Consider the following 12,997-nt stretch of genomic DNA (forward strand, 5'->3'; position numbering starts at 1 on the left):
TTCTATTATACAGAGCAACGGCATGAGTCAGAAATTAATTGATGGCACCTTATAATACTAACAATCTTTGTATTAATACTCTTATGTTCAATTTCAATCTGCAACTACTTTATTTTTCCAGTATTCAACATCCTACTACTTAATTTTCAAATGGACACAAGAAAATGTTTAAAATAATTTCCTCACCTCAACATCAATACTTTCATTTCTTTGGAACTCTTGAATAGAGAGATTATCTGGAGGTATGCTAAAAAACAAATAAAACAGTTTCTTTTTAAAGTAAAAATGCATTCCTTGGAAATTCAAACAGAAAATAGTATTCAAATGATTAAAATGTCCATTTTACGACTCAGTTGGGATATGATAATTTTTAATAAAGCAAAAGTATTTTAAGTTAACATCATTATTATAAAGATTATGTTCATCAAAACCATGAATTTATCGTCACAAACACTTGGTCATTCACCGAGAGACTGCCCATTACTCACTCATGTGTCATAAGTACAATGTACCAAAGGTCTCTGCATTGATGGATAACATCTGAAAAGGTGTTCAAAACATTTAAAATCATGCTTCAGGATTTCTAAAGCAAATAATCTTTCTTTGGTAACAGTCTTGAGAGAACATAGGTGAACTGCAAACCCCACAGTTCTTAATAAGAATGAGCAAGGAAATGCTATTATAACTATTTACTAAAAACAGCAAGAATAGAATGGTAATGGTAATGAAAATAAAAGCAGCTTAAATTAGAGCCAGCTACTGCATTAAATATTCACTTGTATGACCTCAGATGTTCTTAATGAAATTTCACATGGTATTATTATCATGTTCTTTATAAAGAAGAAAATTATGCTTACAATGGTGAATGACATGCCCAAAAATACAATGAAAGCAAATAGCCAGGCTACAATTTGAATCTAGATTACTTAACTGATATTAGAGACTATATTCTCTATTTTGTTATAAATGTAAAGATACATTTAGATTTATAGATACCATTTTTCAAATTGATAAAGTATTCAAATTTTCTTTTCAGTTATCTTTGTATATCTTAAAAAATTTTAATGGGAGAATAATTCGTACATCATAATATTAATCTTTGAATATGAAGCAATGCAAATTCCATTTTTAATCATTTAATTGGGGTTGAAAATTCCATTTTAAAACAATCACACTTTAGAAACATCTGGAAGGGTTCATCATTATTAGCACTGATCTTATTTATTCTGGTAATATACTGATTTTAAGAAAGTCATTTCTTCCTTGTAGTGTCCTATGGCCATCAGATTAAAACATTTTTCATTAAACTAAAGTCATGATTCCTTTAACTCTGATATGCTCAAATGGCCTTATATATAAACCTTAGATCACAACCAGAAATACTCTAAAGAGCATGCATTTCCACGGCTAATAATGTACATAGTGGATGCCCAAACCAATTTTGCTTTGTATAACAGGGGGCTTGGAAAATTAAAAGATAACTTTCTATGCAAAGGGGTTTATAGATATTAAAAATGATAGTAAAATAATAAAAAATTTCCAAAAACTTTTTGAAGCCTCCTCATACAAACTAACAATCTTAATAATCAATTATTTTGCAATAAATAAACATGATTCTTAAAGCAACTGCAGATGTAATGAGACACTTCTTGAAAGGCTTTCCTGATGTTTAAATGAATAAGCTGACCTTTTAGTAAAGAGAAAGTCATCAAAAGTGTTGGCTAGTTCTGGCCACATACGGTCAAATTTTCCAGAAGACGCATGCTGCCGGGCAACAGGTAGCCCAATAGAAAGAACTTTGAGGAGAGAGGTAACTGCTAGCTTCCATGTGCTTTCTGAAGGACAGGAATATTTCAAACTGAGAGGAACCCAAAGAGTCTGTGGACAGAAACAAAAAAGAAAAGAGGTCTTAAGATAAGTACATCATTAGAAAACACACACACAATTTTAATTACTTAAAAAATATATCAGATAGAAAGAAAAATCAAAGCAAAGATATTTCATTTTTAAAAGTATGTTGTTTTCCAGAAAAATAATTCTTAAGATCTGGTTCTCAAATTATTTATTTATTTATTTATGGACGAAATAGATAACATATTTAGGATAAAAGTATCCTTAAAAGATACTTTTAAATCTTGATCTTAGGTTCATCTTATAAAAAAGGACTATAATATTTATCATCATAAAAAATCAGAACACTAATAGAAAAATTTAGAGTAAGAATAGGAAATTTAGAGTGTTGCTGCTTTCCTGAACTTTGTGTTAGGGAATTAGAATACTCTGCATTAGCTCTTCTAGCAGAAAATTTGGCGGATGTGGTTTTCTCACTCAGAAGAGATCAGTATTGGGTGCATAAGCAAATGTGGTAAAGAAAGCTGATGGTGCCCGGCTATCAAAAGATATAGCGTCTGGAGTCTTAAAGGCTTGAAGGTAAACAAGCGGCCATCTAGCTCAGGAGCAACAAAGCACACATGGAAGAAGCGCACCGGACTGTGTGATCACGAGGTGTCGATGGATCAGGTATCAGGCATCAAAGAACAAAAAATCATATCATTGTGAATGACCCAAAATCCAGTTGTGGGCAACTGGACATGTTCTTACAGAAGGGTGGAGGGGAGGAGACGAGCCAGTCAGGGTGCAGTGTAGCAATGATGAAATATCCCTCTAGTTCTTTAATGCTTCCTCCCCCCCATTATCATGATCCCAATTCTACCTTACAATGCCAGCTAGACCAGAGGATGCACACTGGTGCAGATAGGAACTGGAAACACAGGGAATCCAGGACAGAATCCCTCAGGATTAGTGGTGAGAGTGGCAATACTAGGAGGGTAGAGGGAAGGTGGGCTAGAAAGGGGGAACCAATCACAAGGACCTTCATATATATATCTCCCTCCCTGGGGGATGAATAACAGAAAAGAGGGTGAAGGGAGGTGTTGGACAGTGTAAAACATGACAAAGTAATAATAATTGATAAATTATCAAGGGTTCATGAGTGAGATAGGGTGGGGAGGGAGGGGAAAAGTAAGGAGCTGACACCAAGGGCTCAAGTAGAAAGAAAATGTTTTGAGAATGATGATGGCAACAAATATACAAATGTGCTTGACACATGGATGTTATGTATGGACTGTAATAAGAGTTGTAAGAGCCTCCAATAAAATGATTTTAAAAAGAGTTCAACATTGCTTATAATTTCCCATTAAAGTTTTGTTCTTATTGTGTCACTGATATAATTCTGATTCCCAGTAACCCAACATAATAGAATAGATTTCCTATACTACAATCTTTATGCTTAGATCTCTTCAGAGGAGAGGTTGGTGGGGTTTAACTGCCAATGGATAGATTAAGCAGCCAACTGATTAAACACTGCACCACCAGGGATCGTGAACTAATGTCTAAGCCATTGTTATAAAGTTAATTCTGATTCAGAGACCCTATCAGACAGAGTAGAACTGCTCATAGAGATTTTCCAACGTGATACATCTTTTTCTCAACCACCTTTTTTTAAAATTAATCATTTTATTGGGAACTCCTACAGATATTATACCAACCCATAATGCAGTTGGAGTAAGTATAATTTACAATTGCTACCACTATCAATTTCAAAACAGTTTCTTTCTTCTTGAAGTCTTTGTTATCAGTTCCCCTTTTATCACCTCCCAGGAACCTTTATTATTATTGTTATACAAGTTCTATCTGGTATCTTACACCATACAATGGATCTGTTCACTTACAATTCTGTTGTTAGCTCCCCTCGATTGGAGTTAGACAGTAATCATTGGTATCACTTCCCCCTCACCTTCCTGTACCCTCAGGGAATCATTACCCTTGTTACTCTTTCTGAAGGACTATCTTGGCTTTCATGCAGCAAATGCTCTTAATTATACAAATGAACATATGCAGGTCTAACAAGATTAATGAGGTAAAACAAAGACCATAATAGTAAGGGGAGAAAGTATTAAAGAACTAGAAGATAGTTATGTGTTTCATCAATGGTATACCGCTTCCTAGATTTATCTTCCTTTCTGTGTGGCCCTTCTGTGAGGGACTGTCCAATTATTTTACATGTGGGTTTGTCCATGCTCCACGTCAATTTGACTGCTTGTTTTTGAACTTCTGATACCTATCCCCATCGACATCTGATGATCACACAGGCTGGTGTGCTTCTACCATGTAGGCTTTGTTGCTACCCTGCTAGATGGGCGTTAGTTTAATTTCAAGCCTTTAAGACCCCAGACTCTAACTCTTTTAATAGCTGGACACCATTAACTTTCTTAACCACATTTGCTTATGCACTCATTTTATCCTCAGCAATGTCAGGAAGGTGAGTATTATACAGTGTCCCAAACTTACTTCAGTACAAGAACAAACAAATCTTACCTCAGTATAAGAACAAACTGATCTTGTACTGAGGTAAGATTTAAGTAGAGACCCAAAGTCCATCTGATTCCTTGTTGTATTTACACACAGAGATATCCTATCTTTATATCTTTACATATCTATATTTATACCTATATATGTAGTAAGTTTTACTTTCTTCTTGCCTCTTTTTCTTTCCTCTTGCTCCACTATCATGTTTACTCATCGTTCACATCTCAGTAATTCCTCTCGGATACATATCAATTGACCAAACACACCAGGAAGGCTGCCCCCTCCTCACTGTCAATTTTAGAACCCTTGCTAATCCCTGTGGTTATTGCCTCACTGTTCACCTTCCCCCACTTCCTCCCGCCCTCCCCCAACCCTCACTATCTCCTTGGGATTGCTAGTTTTGTCTATTTTTTACAGACAGACACCAAAAGAAAAAGAAAAAAACAACACACCAATAGTTCTGAGCCTGTTACCCTGACCCAGAGTACATGAGTATACTTCTGTTAAAAGAGCAAGCCGGACCTGTTATAATCCATCAATCCAGTCCCCTTTTTCTTTCAGGGTTCCATATCCCAAGACCCGCTTACTTAACAGCATCTACACCCTTTAATTCCACAGCATTCGTGACCTAGAGGCATGCCTCCCACAGTCCCCATTGCTCTCCCTGCAGTTTTGGAGGGAGCGGTCTAGTGCCTCACCACCCTCAGCCCAAGTACACCATTAGACTTTCAGTGTGGCCCCCTTGTGAGTATCCCCAACCAGTTTAGGTGAGCTGCTATGTGCTCCCCCCCACCCCCGCCCCAGTCATAAGTCTACAATCAGGATTCCTCAGGTACTTTTGGTGTTGCTCCCATTGCTGGTCTGGTACGCCCCCTTCTTGGTTCAAGGCAATACATCTTTATGGAAACAAATTGCCTCATCTTTCTCCCTTAGAATGGCTGGTGAGCTTGAACTGCTAGCCTTCCGTTAGCAGCCAAATCCTTAGAACCACCACGGAGCCTTACTTAGTGTTTCGGCGAAAGTTAAGCAGCCTAAAGTAGTATCCCTTTGAAGTCTTTAAGTTTTATCCCCCAAACCCTGAATTTGGTATATTTTGATGTACTTTTCCTTTTCTACATATTTCAGTATAATTGATAAATGAAGAAGATTGCTTCTTTATATTTGACCATTGAGGGTACAGCAGAATATCTGAGCTATGACTAAGATGTTAAAGTTTTTTGTTTTTTAAATAAAAACTAATCAAGTTCTAAATTAATCAAGTTTCAGAACAAGCTGCTATTAATATTTAAAAGAACTAATTTGGTGACTAAGGATGAACTTCTTTGATTAGACAAGTTCTATCTGGTAACTGGAAGACTAATTGGACCAAATTATCAGTGAGCCATCTCAGAGCACTAACAATAAATAACTTAGGTAAACTGTCAGACAATTCTTACTAAACATTTTAAAATAAAAATTTGAGTCTAGGAAAGAAAGAGTACAAGAGATGTTCACATTTCACACAGTTATGGAATGAATGTAAAAACTTTTATCATATTCCAAACAAATTATTACAGAGTACTCTCATGGTGGATACCGGTTTGTAGCATGAGACAGACCTTCACTAATAATCAACCTATCCAGAACCTAGTTATCTTTTTCCTTTCCCTCTACCTCCACCACCCATGTACTTTGGAAAAAAGCTGGTTCCAACTAAATTTAGGAATTAGGGTAAGGGGATATGATTAGCTTATTAAGCCAATGTACCTACTCAATTTCATCTACTTCAATTCCCTGGTGATAATCATTGGTTCAAGAATAGGCACAGAGTCAGAGCTAGTCCACTTAAGGTCACTTTTAGAATGTTCAGAAGAACAATATGGCAGAATGATACTCTCCCCTTCCTATTGGGTACCTAGGATAAAGAGGATGCAGTCCAACTCTTAGGAAGCAGAATAGAAAGAAATTTGGCATTTGGTGAACTGCCAAACCACTGGCCCAACCTAAAGCCTGTCCTCTAGTTTTTAACTTTCTAATTAATACATGGTTTGGCACATAGTGAATCATAAGTAAATTTATGCTCAGTTGGAAAATTCTATTCCGGTTCCCACAAATCTCCTAATTTTAAAAAAAGGTAGTTTTTCTAGACAAACAGGATACAATACAGTAAGTGGTATGAACAAAGTATTTAATTGTCCAAAGGTGAATTTTAATTTGCCTAAAAATATAAACTAATTCAAGTCACACCTCAGTGTTAAGCCATTCAAATGATTAAAACATCAAAGGGTGATGTGCCAATGACAGGCGATAAGAACCCCATTCACCTGTTCAGACTTACTCCAAGTATTGCTCCCTCAGCACATCAAAATTCTCACTTTTTCTTGAAAATATGTATACCACATTTTTACATGAATTTATCTTATGCCCCTCTCCTTCTTTCACCTAATAAGCCTTTACTCTTTCTTCAAGGACATTATCAAGTACCTCTGACAATGTTGCCCAGGATTCAGAGAGAGTTATTTCTTTGTGGGGAGAATGAGAATTTTATTTAGCATTGACCACCTGGCAAGCACTACTAATGCTGTATTATTTCATTCTCTTAATAGTCAAGAATTATAAGTGGTATTGTCAAAATCATACAGTGTATTATTGTAAGCTAGGTCCATTTGGTTGTAAAGCTCCATTCTGTGGTCTACACTATCTCTTAATATACTGTATGCTAATATTCATTTGCCTTTCTATGCTTCCTACATTGATTTATTAAATATAAAATGTTCATATTAATTTTCAAACCCCTACCCATTTAGAAAACAACTTTATAGACATGATTGAGAAAAAGAAAGCTCCATAGCAAGGCAGGAGACAGCTTGTGGTGGCAAAGGTCAGAAAGAAGTATCATGGAAATTAAGGGAAGAAAGAGTTTTAAGAAGGCAAGGACAGTAGCATGCTGCAGGAAAGCTACAGAATGAGAAAAGGACTTAGGGTTTGTAGATGTATTATTCGGTAACCTTGAGAAGCAGTTTCCATAACACAGCAAGAGCTTGATTGGTGGCTAGAAGAAGGCCACAGTTGTTTAAAGGGGGTTCAAAGTACAAAAAAGCAGAAAAGGATGGCAAGTTGATTAACTAGTTCTTATAGTATAAAACGCTTCATCGCTTCTGCAGGCTAAAGTAAGATGCTCAAAGGAAAAGGAAAGAATCAGCAATGAAGAAAAGTGGAAAGAGCAATGGATGGATACAGAGAGAAACGTATTTGTTTAGAATAGTAGGCACATCGATGTACTAGAAGAGGAGCAAGGGTTAGGATCGTCCTTCAAAATAAAGGAACAAGAATCATGAAATAAGTAAAAAAAGAGAACAAACCTAATTAAGATAATATGCATAATAATTAAATTAAGTGGTATTAATATCTCCTCAAACACTCATTAACTTTGGAGTTTCAAAAGTATTATCTCAAGAAACAAAATTTTTAAATTGTAACAAATACAAGGCATACTTTTTTTAAGGCATACTATTTTAAGTAGTTTTCATTAATATACACTCTCCCACACACCTCACACTTAAAAAAATGGTTTAATGAATACAACTCACGTACACTGCATAAAAGCCACTATAAATAATATAAATTTGATCTTCCATTCATTCAAACATTAGATGATCTAAAAATAATTTCAATAATACTGATATCATAAAATGAAAATGCAGAAAATAGGAAAGATACCTTAATAATATTCTGGAGGACTTTCTCATTCACCACTGCTTTGTGACAGGCTGTTTTTTGGTATAAATCCACAACTACTTCTAAAGACCTTTCAGCAAATGGTACATAATTCAAGGCTACCCACTCCGCCTAGAAAGTAATATTTTCACATGGAGTTAAAAGTGGACAAAGGGAACTAATCATGAAAATATATTGTTTTCAAAGAGATATCATCTTTGTCTTATTCAGGCCTTGGTTTGAGGTCAGTGTTTTTTGCATGCAAAGTTTTCAAGGAGAAATATAATCCATGAAATAAATTTTCATCCAGGAAAACATTAAAGTTATCCAAAGAAATACATAGAACATTCTATCAAGAACTGGGAAAGATATATTTTTTTTGTTGCCAATAGGTTAGGACAATTTTAGGAAATTTAACTCACCGGTGCAAATAGTTGGATCTATTGTGATTCCATTGTGTTGCAAGACAAATAGAATGAGAAAAGTTAATACATATTAAAACTACTTTTTGGACCATGTCAAACTAAAATTTTTATGTTGATTGAACAAAATCAGTAATGTTGCATGCATTTAGAAATCTACTTTTTTATTACGTCAAAACAAAATTAAATTTGCCACTATGGTTATTAAAATATTTTATGTATATCCAACTCAGTATCACACCAGTAGTAGATAATGTCTTGTTCTGTATAGAAAGAGTTCTTCACTCTGCATTACAGGCATCTATTTTAGATCAGTTTAGATTGGGAGATTTAGATCCATTGAGCCGTGGGATGGGACAACCAAGAAGGAGGTACAAAGGAATTCAATATTTTCCAAGAAAATTTGTTGTATAGTAACATCAAAGGTCAAACTTATTGGGAGACCCACTTGGAAAAAGGAAAGTTATAAAGAGGAAGAAAAGGAGCACAGAACTGGTCTTCCAAATGTTTCTGTTCAGCTTACATTGTTAAAAGACGTACAGAAGATTGTGAGTGAAAAACCTCATTTTGTAGGATAATCAAAGTCCATTTAATATATTTATAAGTCATGAGTAAATATAATTTCTAGTCAATTACCTGGTTATATTTTGCATTTGCAATGTGCTTTGTTTCCAGTTGTCCATACTGTGGAGGTTTGCAGGAAAATTCTACAAATGCCAATAACTGGTCAAATATAGCTGGGTACATTATCTGCATGTTTTCTGGTCCTACACAGATGGCCTGTAAAAGCAAGATGTGAACATTAGAATGCATAATCTAAGCTCCGTTAAATTATCTTCTGTGATTTATTTGTCTAGAGAATCTCAAAAGGGGTTCTATTTTACCACCACAGCCACTTAAATTGTTACCAGCTAAAATGTGTCAACCAGTACAAATGTTTTTCAATAAAAATTGTGATTTATTACTTAAGTGTGGAAAGATGGAAGGCACTTAAAGAGAAGTCTCAGGAAGTCCTGAGATTCTTCAATCTGATCATTCACTTCTACAGTCATTTGACCGTTCAAAATGTTTCGATGACCAAGATGATCCTGGCTCCTATTGAAATTATATTAGTTTTCTGAAAGCTGATTTCTACACCATGACTGATCGACTGACTTTAAAAAATAATCATGCTCGTTACAGATGTTTATTACTTATCAGAAAAGCATTTATTATTCATAAAATGTCTAAAATGTAATTATTGCTTATGAAATATAAAGCACAATCACTTTATACTTGAGAAATCAATTGGGTACCTTGAAAACACTAAACAAAAATTCAAAGCATTGAAAAATGTTAGAATTTATTTTTAAATATATGTACACATTTATGTTTGTGGTAGTTTCATAATCTGTTGTCAATCTGAGAGGATTATGGGTAAAGGGGTGGAGTTCAGTCTGTCAATTGGATCATAGCCTATGAGGCCTCTGTGTGGGCATGGCCTTCTCTTCAGAATTCTGGAAACTCCTGTATTCCTTCTTGAAGGCAGGAGACACTATCTCTCTCTCTCACTACTTCACTCCCTTGGAGACGCTCTACTGGCAAGACACAGAGCGCTACACCCTGGGAGCTAGAGAAGCCACATGGACCTAACCTGGTGCAGCCCTGAAGCTGGAGAAGCCACGTGGAGACCCCTTCCAGTGCTGAGATGCTTACAACACCACTGGATCCAAAGACCTTCTACTCACTGGCCTGTGACTGTCCCGCACTTGGCATCATTGCATGTGTTTCGTGAGTCTGAAGGGGACTTTATATATTGGTATTGGACATATGGTCTAATATTGAACTTACGGGTTTGGAATGGACTGGGTTGGGATGCTTTCTTAATGTATAATTATCCCTTATATAAAACTCTCTCTTATACACATTTGCGTGTTTATGGATTTGTTTCTCTAGTCTATCCAGAATAACACAATGTTTATGTTATTTATGGCTCAACCTATCATATAATAGTTCAATTTCATTTTTTCTCAAAGAAGATGTAAGCATAATTGAAGTTTTCAGTAAAACGCTATGAATATATAAAGAAGTAACTCTTTGTATATAGGCAATATACATATATAGATGGCAACTCTTTAGACACAGGCAATACTAAGTAAAGTGCTTATGTAATTAATATGATTTTTAAAAAGGCAGAACAAAGACAACACCAATTTCACAAATTCTCTGAACTAGTGAGTGGAGATCCTTTAAAAGTTTTTTTATTTTTTAAATACAGTCTAAAAAATAATTCTCTTTATTGACTGCTTCTTATAACTTTTTATATTTTTATTAATCACTTGCAGGGTTTTACCTTAGAAGTAAATAAACATGAATCATTATCTCTGTGAAAAAGACACTAGCGATTACTCCCAGTGGAATCTTTCAATGTTAATTTGAAAAGGGGACAAAACTTGAAGCTATCTTAGAAAATGATTAGGGCAAAGAATGTACAGATGTGCTGTATACAATTGATGTATGTATATGTATGGACTGTGATAAGAGTTGTATGAGTCCCTGATAAAATGTTTTTAAAAAAAAAATCGACAAAAAAAAAAGAATCAAAAGATCCAAAATAAACAATTAAAAAAAGAAGAAAATGAAGTATCATATTCTCTGAAAATATCTTAACACTGGATAATAATTTTGATTATTAAAACTCCTTTAATAAAAATCGCTATTAATAGTGTTGTTAGCATTGATGTATAAATCAATTCTGGGATATTAAAATATATAGTACAGATCCCATATGTTATTCACAATAATTCCAGCTAAGTAGCAGTTAATTCTGGTTTCCCTTTAGTACTCTGAAGTTTGTATATAAGAAAAATTTAGAGTATGAACCTGATATGACTTAGATTAATGTCTCAGAATCAATAATCTAGACAATACTTCCTACAAGTGTGTAATAAAGAAATTATATACCTAACTAAAGAAGTGGTTCCAAGGTTTCTTTTATTAACCCATTGAGCAATAATTCATTCATTGACTGCCATGTATGAAAATCCTTACTAGGGGAGTTGATGCAAATGAACACTAACACTGACTCTCTAACAGGAAGAATCTTACAAATGTCATCCTGTTCTATTTTCATTTTAAAGATGAGGGAGCTAAAATAAAGAAGTATTTTAAAAACTTGTCCCTTAAGTGTTTTAGTGTGTATGTTTTCACCACAAAGAAGAGCAAGCAAACAAAAGCCTTGCCTATATGAAGTATAATACGGGGCTATAGTGCACACATGCACAGAATGCGATGCCATTTTCTGGAGTATTAACCCAGAAGCATTGGTAATGGAGGAGGATAAGGTAGCTGGCCATGTGACTTCAGGAAGTTTAATAATAGGACAAAAAGCAGTTTCTTGGAGAACAATATATGTAGAAGGCAAATTATGAAATTTCCAGGTGCCCATGCATGCCACAAAATCTTGGCAAAGAAAAGAAAGCCATTAGCATATATAACTACCATACATACTCGAGTATAAGCTGACCCGAATATCAACCGTGGCACCTAATTTTACCACAAAAACTGCATAAAAATGTGCTGAAAAACCCGGCTTACACATGAATATATACAGTAAGTTAATTTGTTTGGGATCTAGTGATTTGGGAATCAAAGAGCGTATTATGACTGTGATATCTAAACTGTAAGGGTAGTGAGGACGAATAAAAAAGAAGCCCTTTTTTGAAATAGATATTAATCAAAATGGTATGTTTGGCAGCTTATTAATTTAAGAATAAAGTCCCAAGTAAATAAGTACATTTTTCCTATCTGTGGAGAAATATAAACATAGTTATTGCTATTTAAATATGTTAAATTTTCTGTTAAGATATATACATATAGAACATATACAGAGGTAAGTATGAAAAAAGCAATATAGTATTAAAGATCTTTTATACCATAACCATATTCAAGGTTTGTGGCAATCATGCAAAATAAGCACATATGTGATAAACCAATGTACAGAGAAAATTAATGTAAAATGATATCTGACATAAATTGACAGTGACTGACATAATGAACAATAAAAGTTTCCTAAGTTTCAGATCAAAGGTATATATTGTTTTCAGCGCTATAAAAAGTTTGGAACTAATTCATGCTAGTCAAGATGAACAATTCCACTTGTATTACTGCTAAAGCAGAGCTTTAAAAAATAAGATTACGTGATTTATTCCACCAAAAAAATTTTTTTAGGGATGTGTTGTTTTCTTTTTGGTGATTATTATCTACAAGAACGTAAACTCCAGAATCAAATATCTGAATAAGAGTCCTAGATTATGGGCATAACACAAGTACCAGCCTTTTTCTTTCTGAGAGAAAAAATGATTTTTAAATTCCCTCTAAGGCAGTAATGTATGGCCAATTGAGAGGAAAAGAGTTAAGTGATGACAGGCGAGACTCCTCCCTATGCTACCACTAAAAATACAAATAGCTATTTTAGCTAAACCAGTGTCTCTAAACTCACGGTATCTATCGAATTGAAAACAACACCAACA

General features: G+C 34.6%; 1 protein-coding gene across 2 annotated transcripts in view; it reads right to left on the minus strand.

The window, feature by feature from the left end:
• Positions 1 to 12,997, minus strand: part of MON2 (MON2 regulator of endosome-to-Golgi trafficking) — a 111,681-nt gene that overhangs the window by 25,625 nt on the left and 73,059 nt on the right. The window contains exons 27-31 of one of the 2 annotated variants that reach the window (XM_075551347.1): positions 9,123 to 9,266; positions 8,487 to 8,504; positions 8,068 to 8,196; positions 1,688 to 1,878; positions 187 to 247 (exon numbers count right to left, since the gene is read on the minus strand). In XM_075551347.1, coding sequence (XP_075407462.1) covers positions 187 to 247; positions 1,688 to 1,878; positions 8,068 to 8,196; positions 8,487 to 8,504; positions 9,123 to 9,266 — 543 coding nt within the window. The remainder of the gene's footprint in view (positions 1 to 186; positions 248 to 1,687; positions 1,879 to 8,067; positions 8,197 to 8,486; positions 8,505 to 9,122; positions 9,267 to 12,997) is intronic. The other variant, XM_075551348.1, reaches the window with a different exon arrangement.

This window comes from Tenrec ecaudatus, chromosome 6 (assembly GCF_050624435.1).
Source record: "Tenrec ecaudatus isolate mTenEca1 chromosome 6, mTenEca1.hap1, whole genome shotgun sequence".
NCBI lineage: Eukaryota > Metazoa > Chordata > Mammalia > Afrosoricida > Tenrecidae > Tenrec > Tenrec ecaudatus.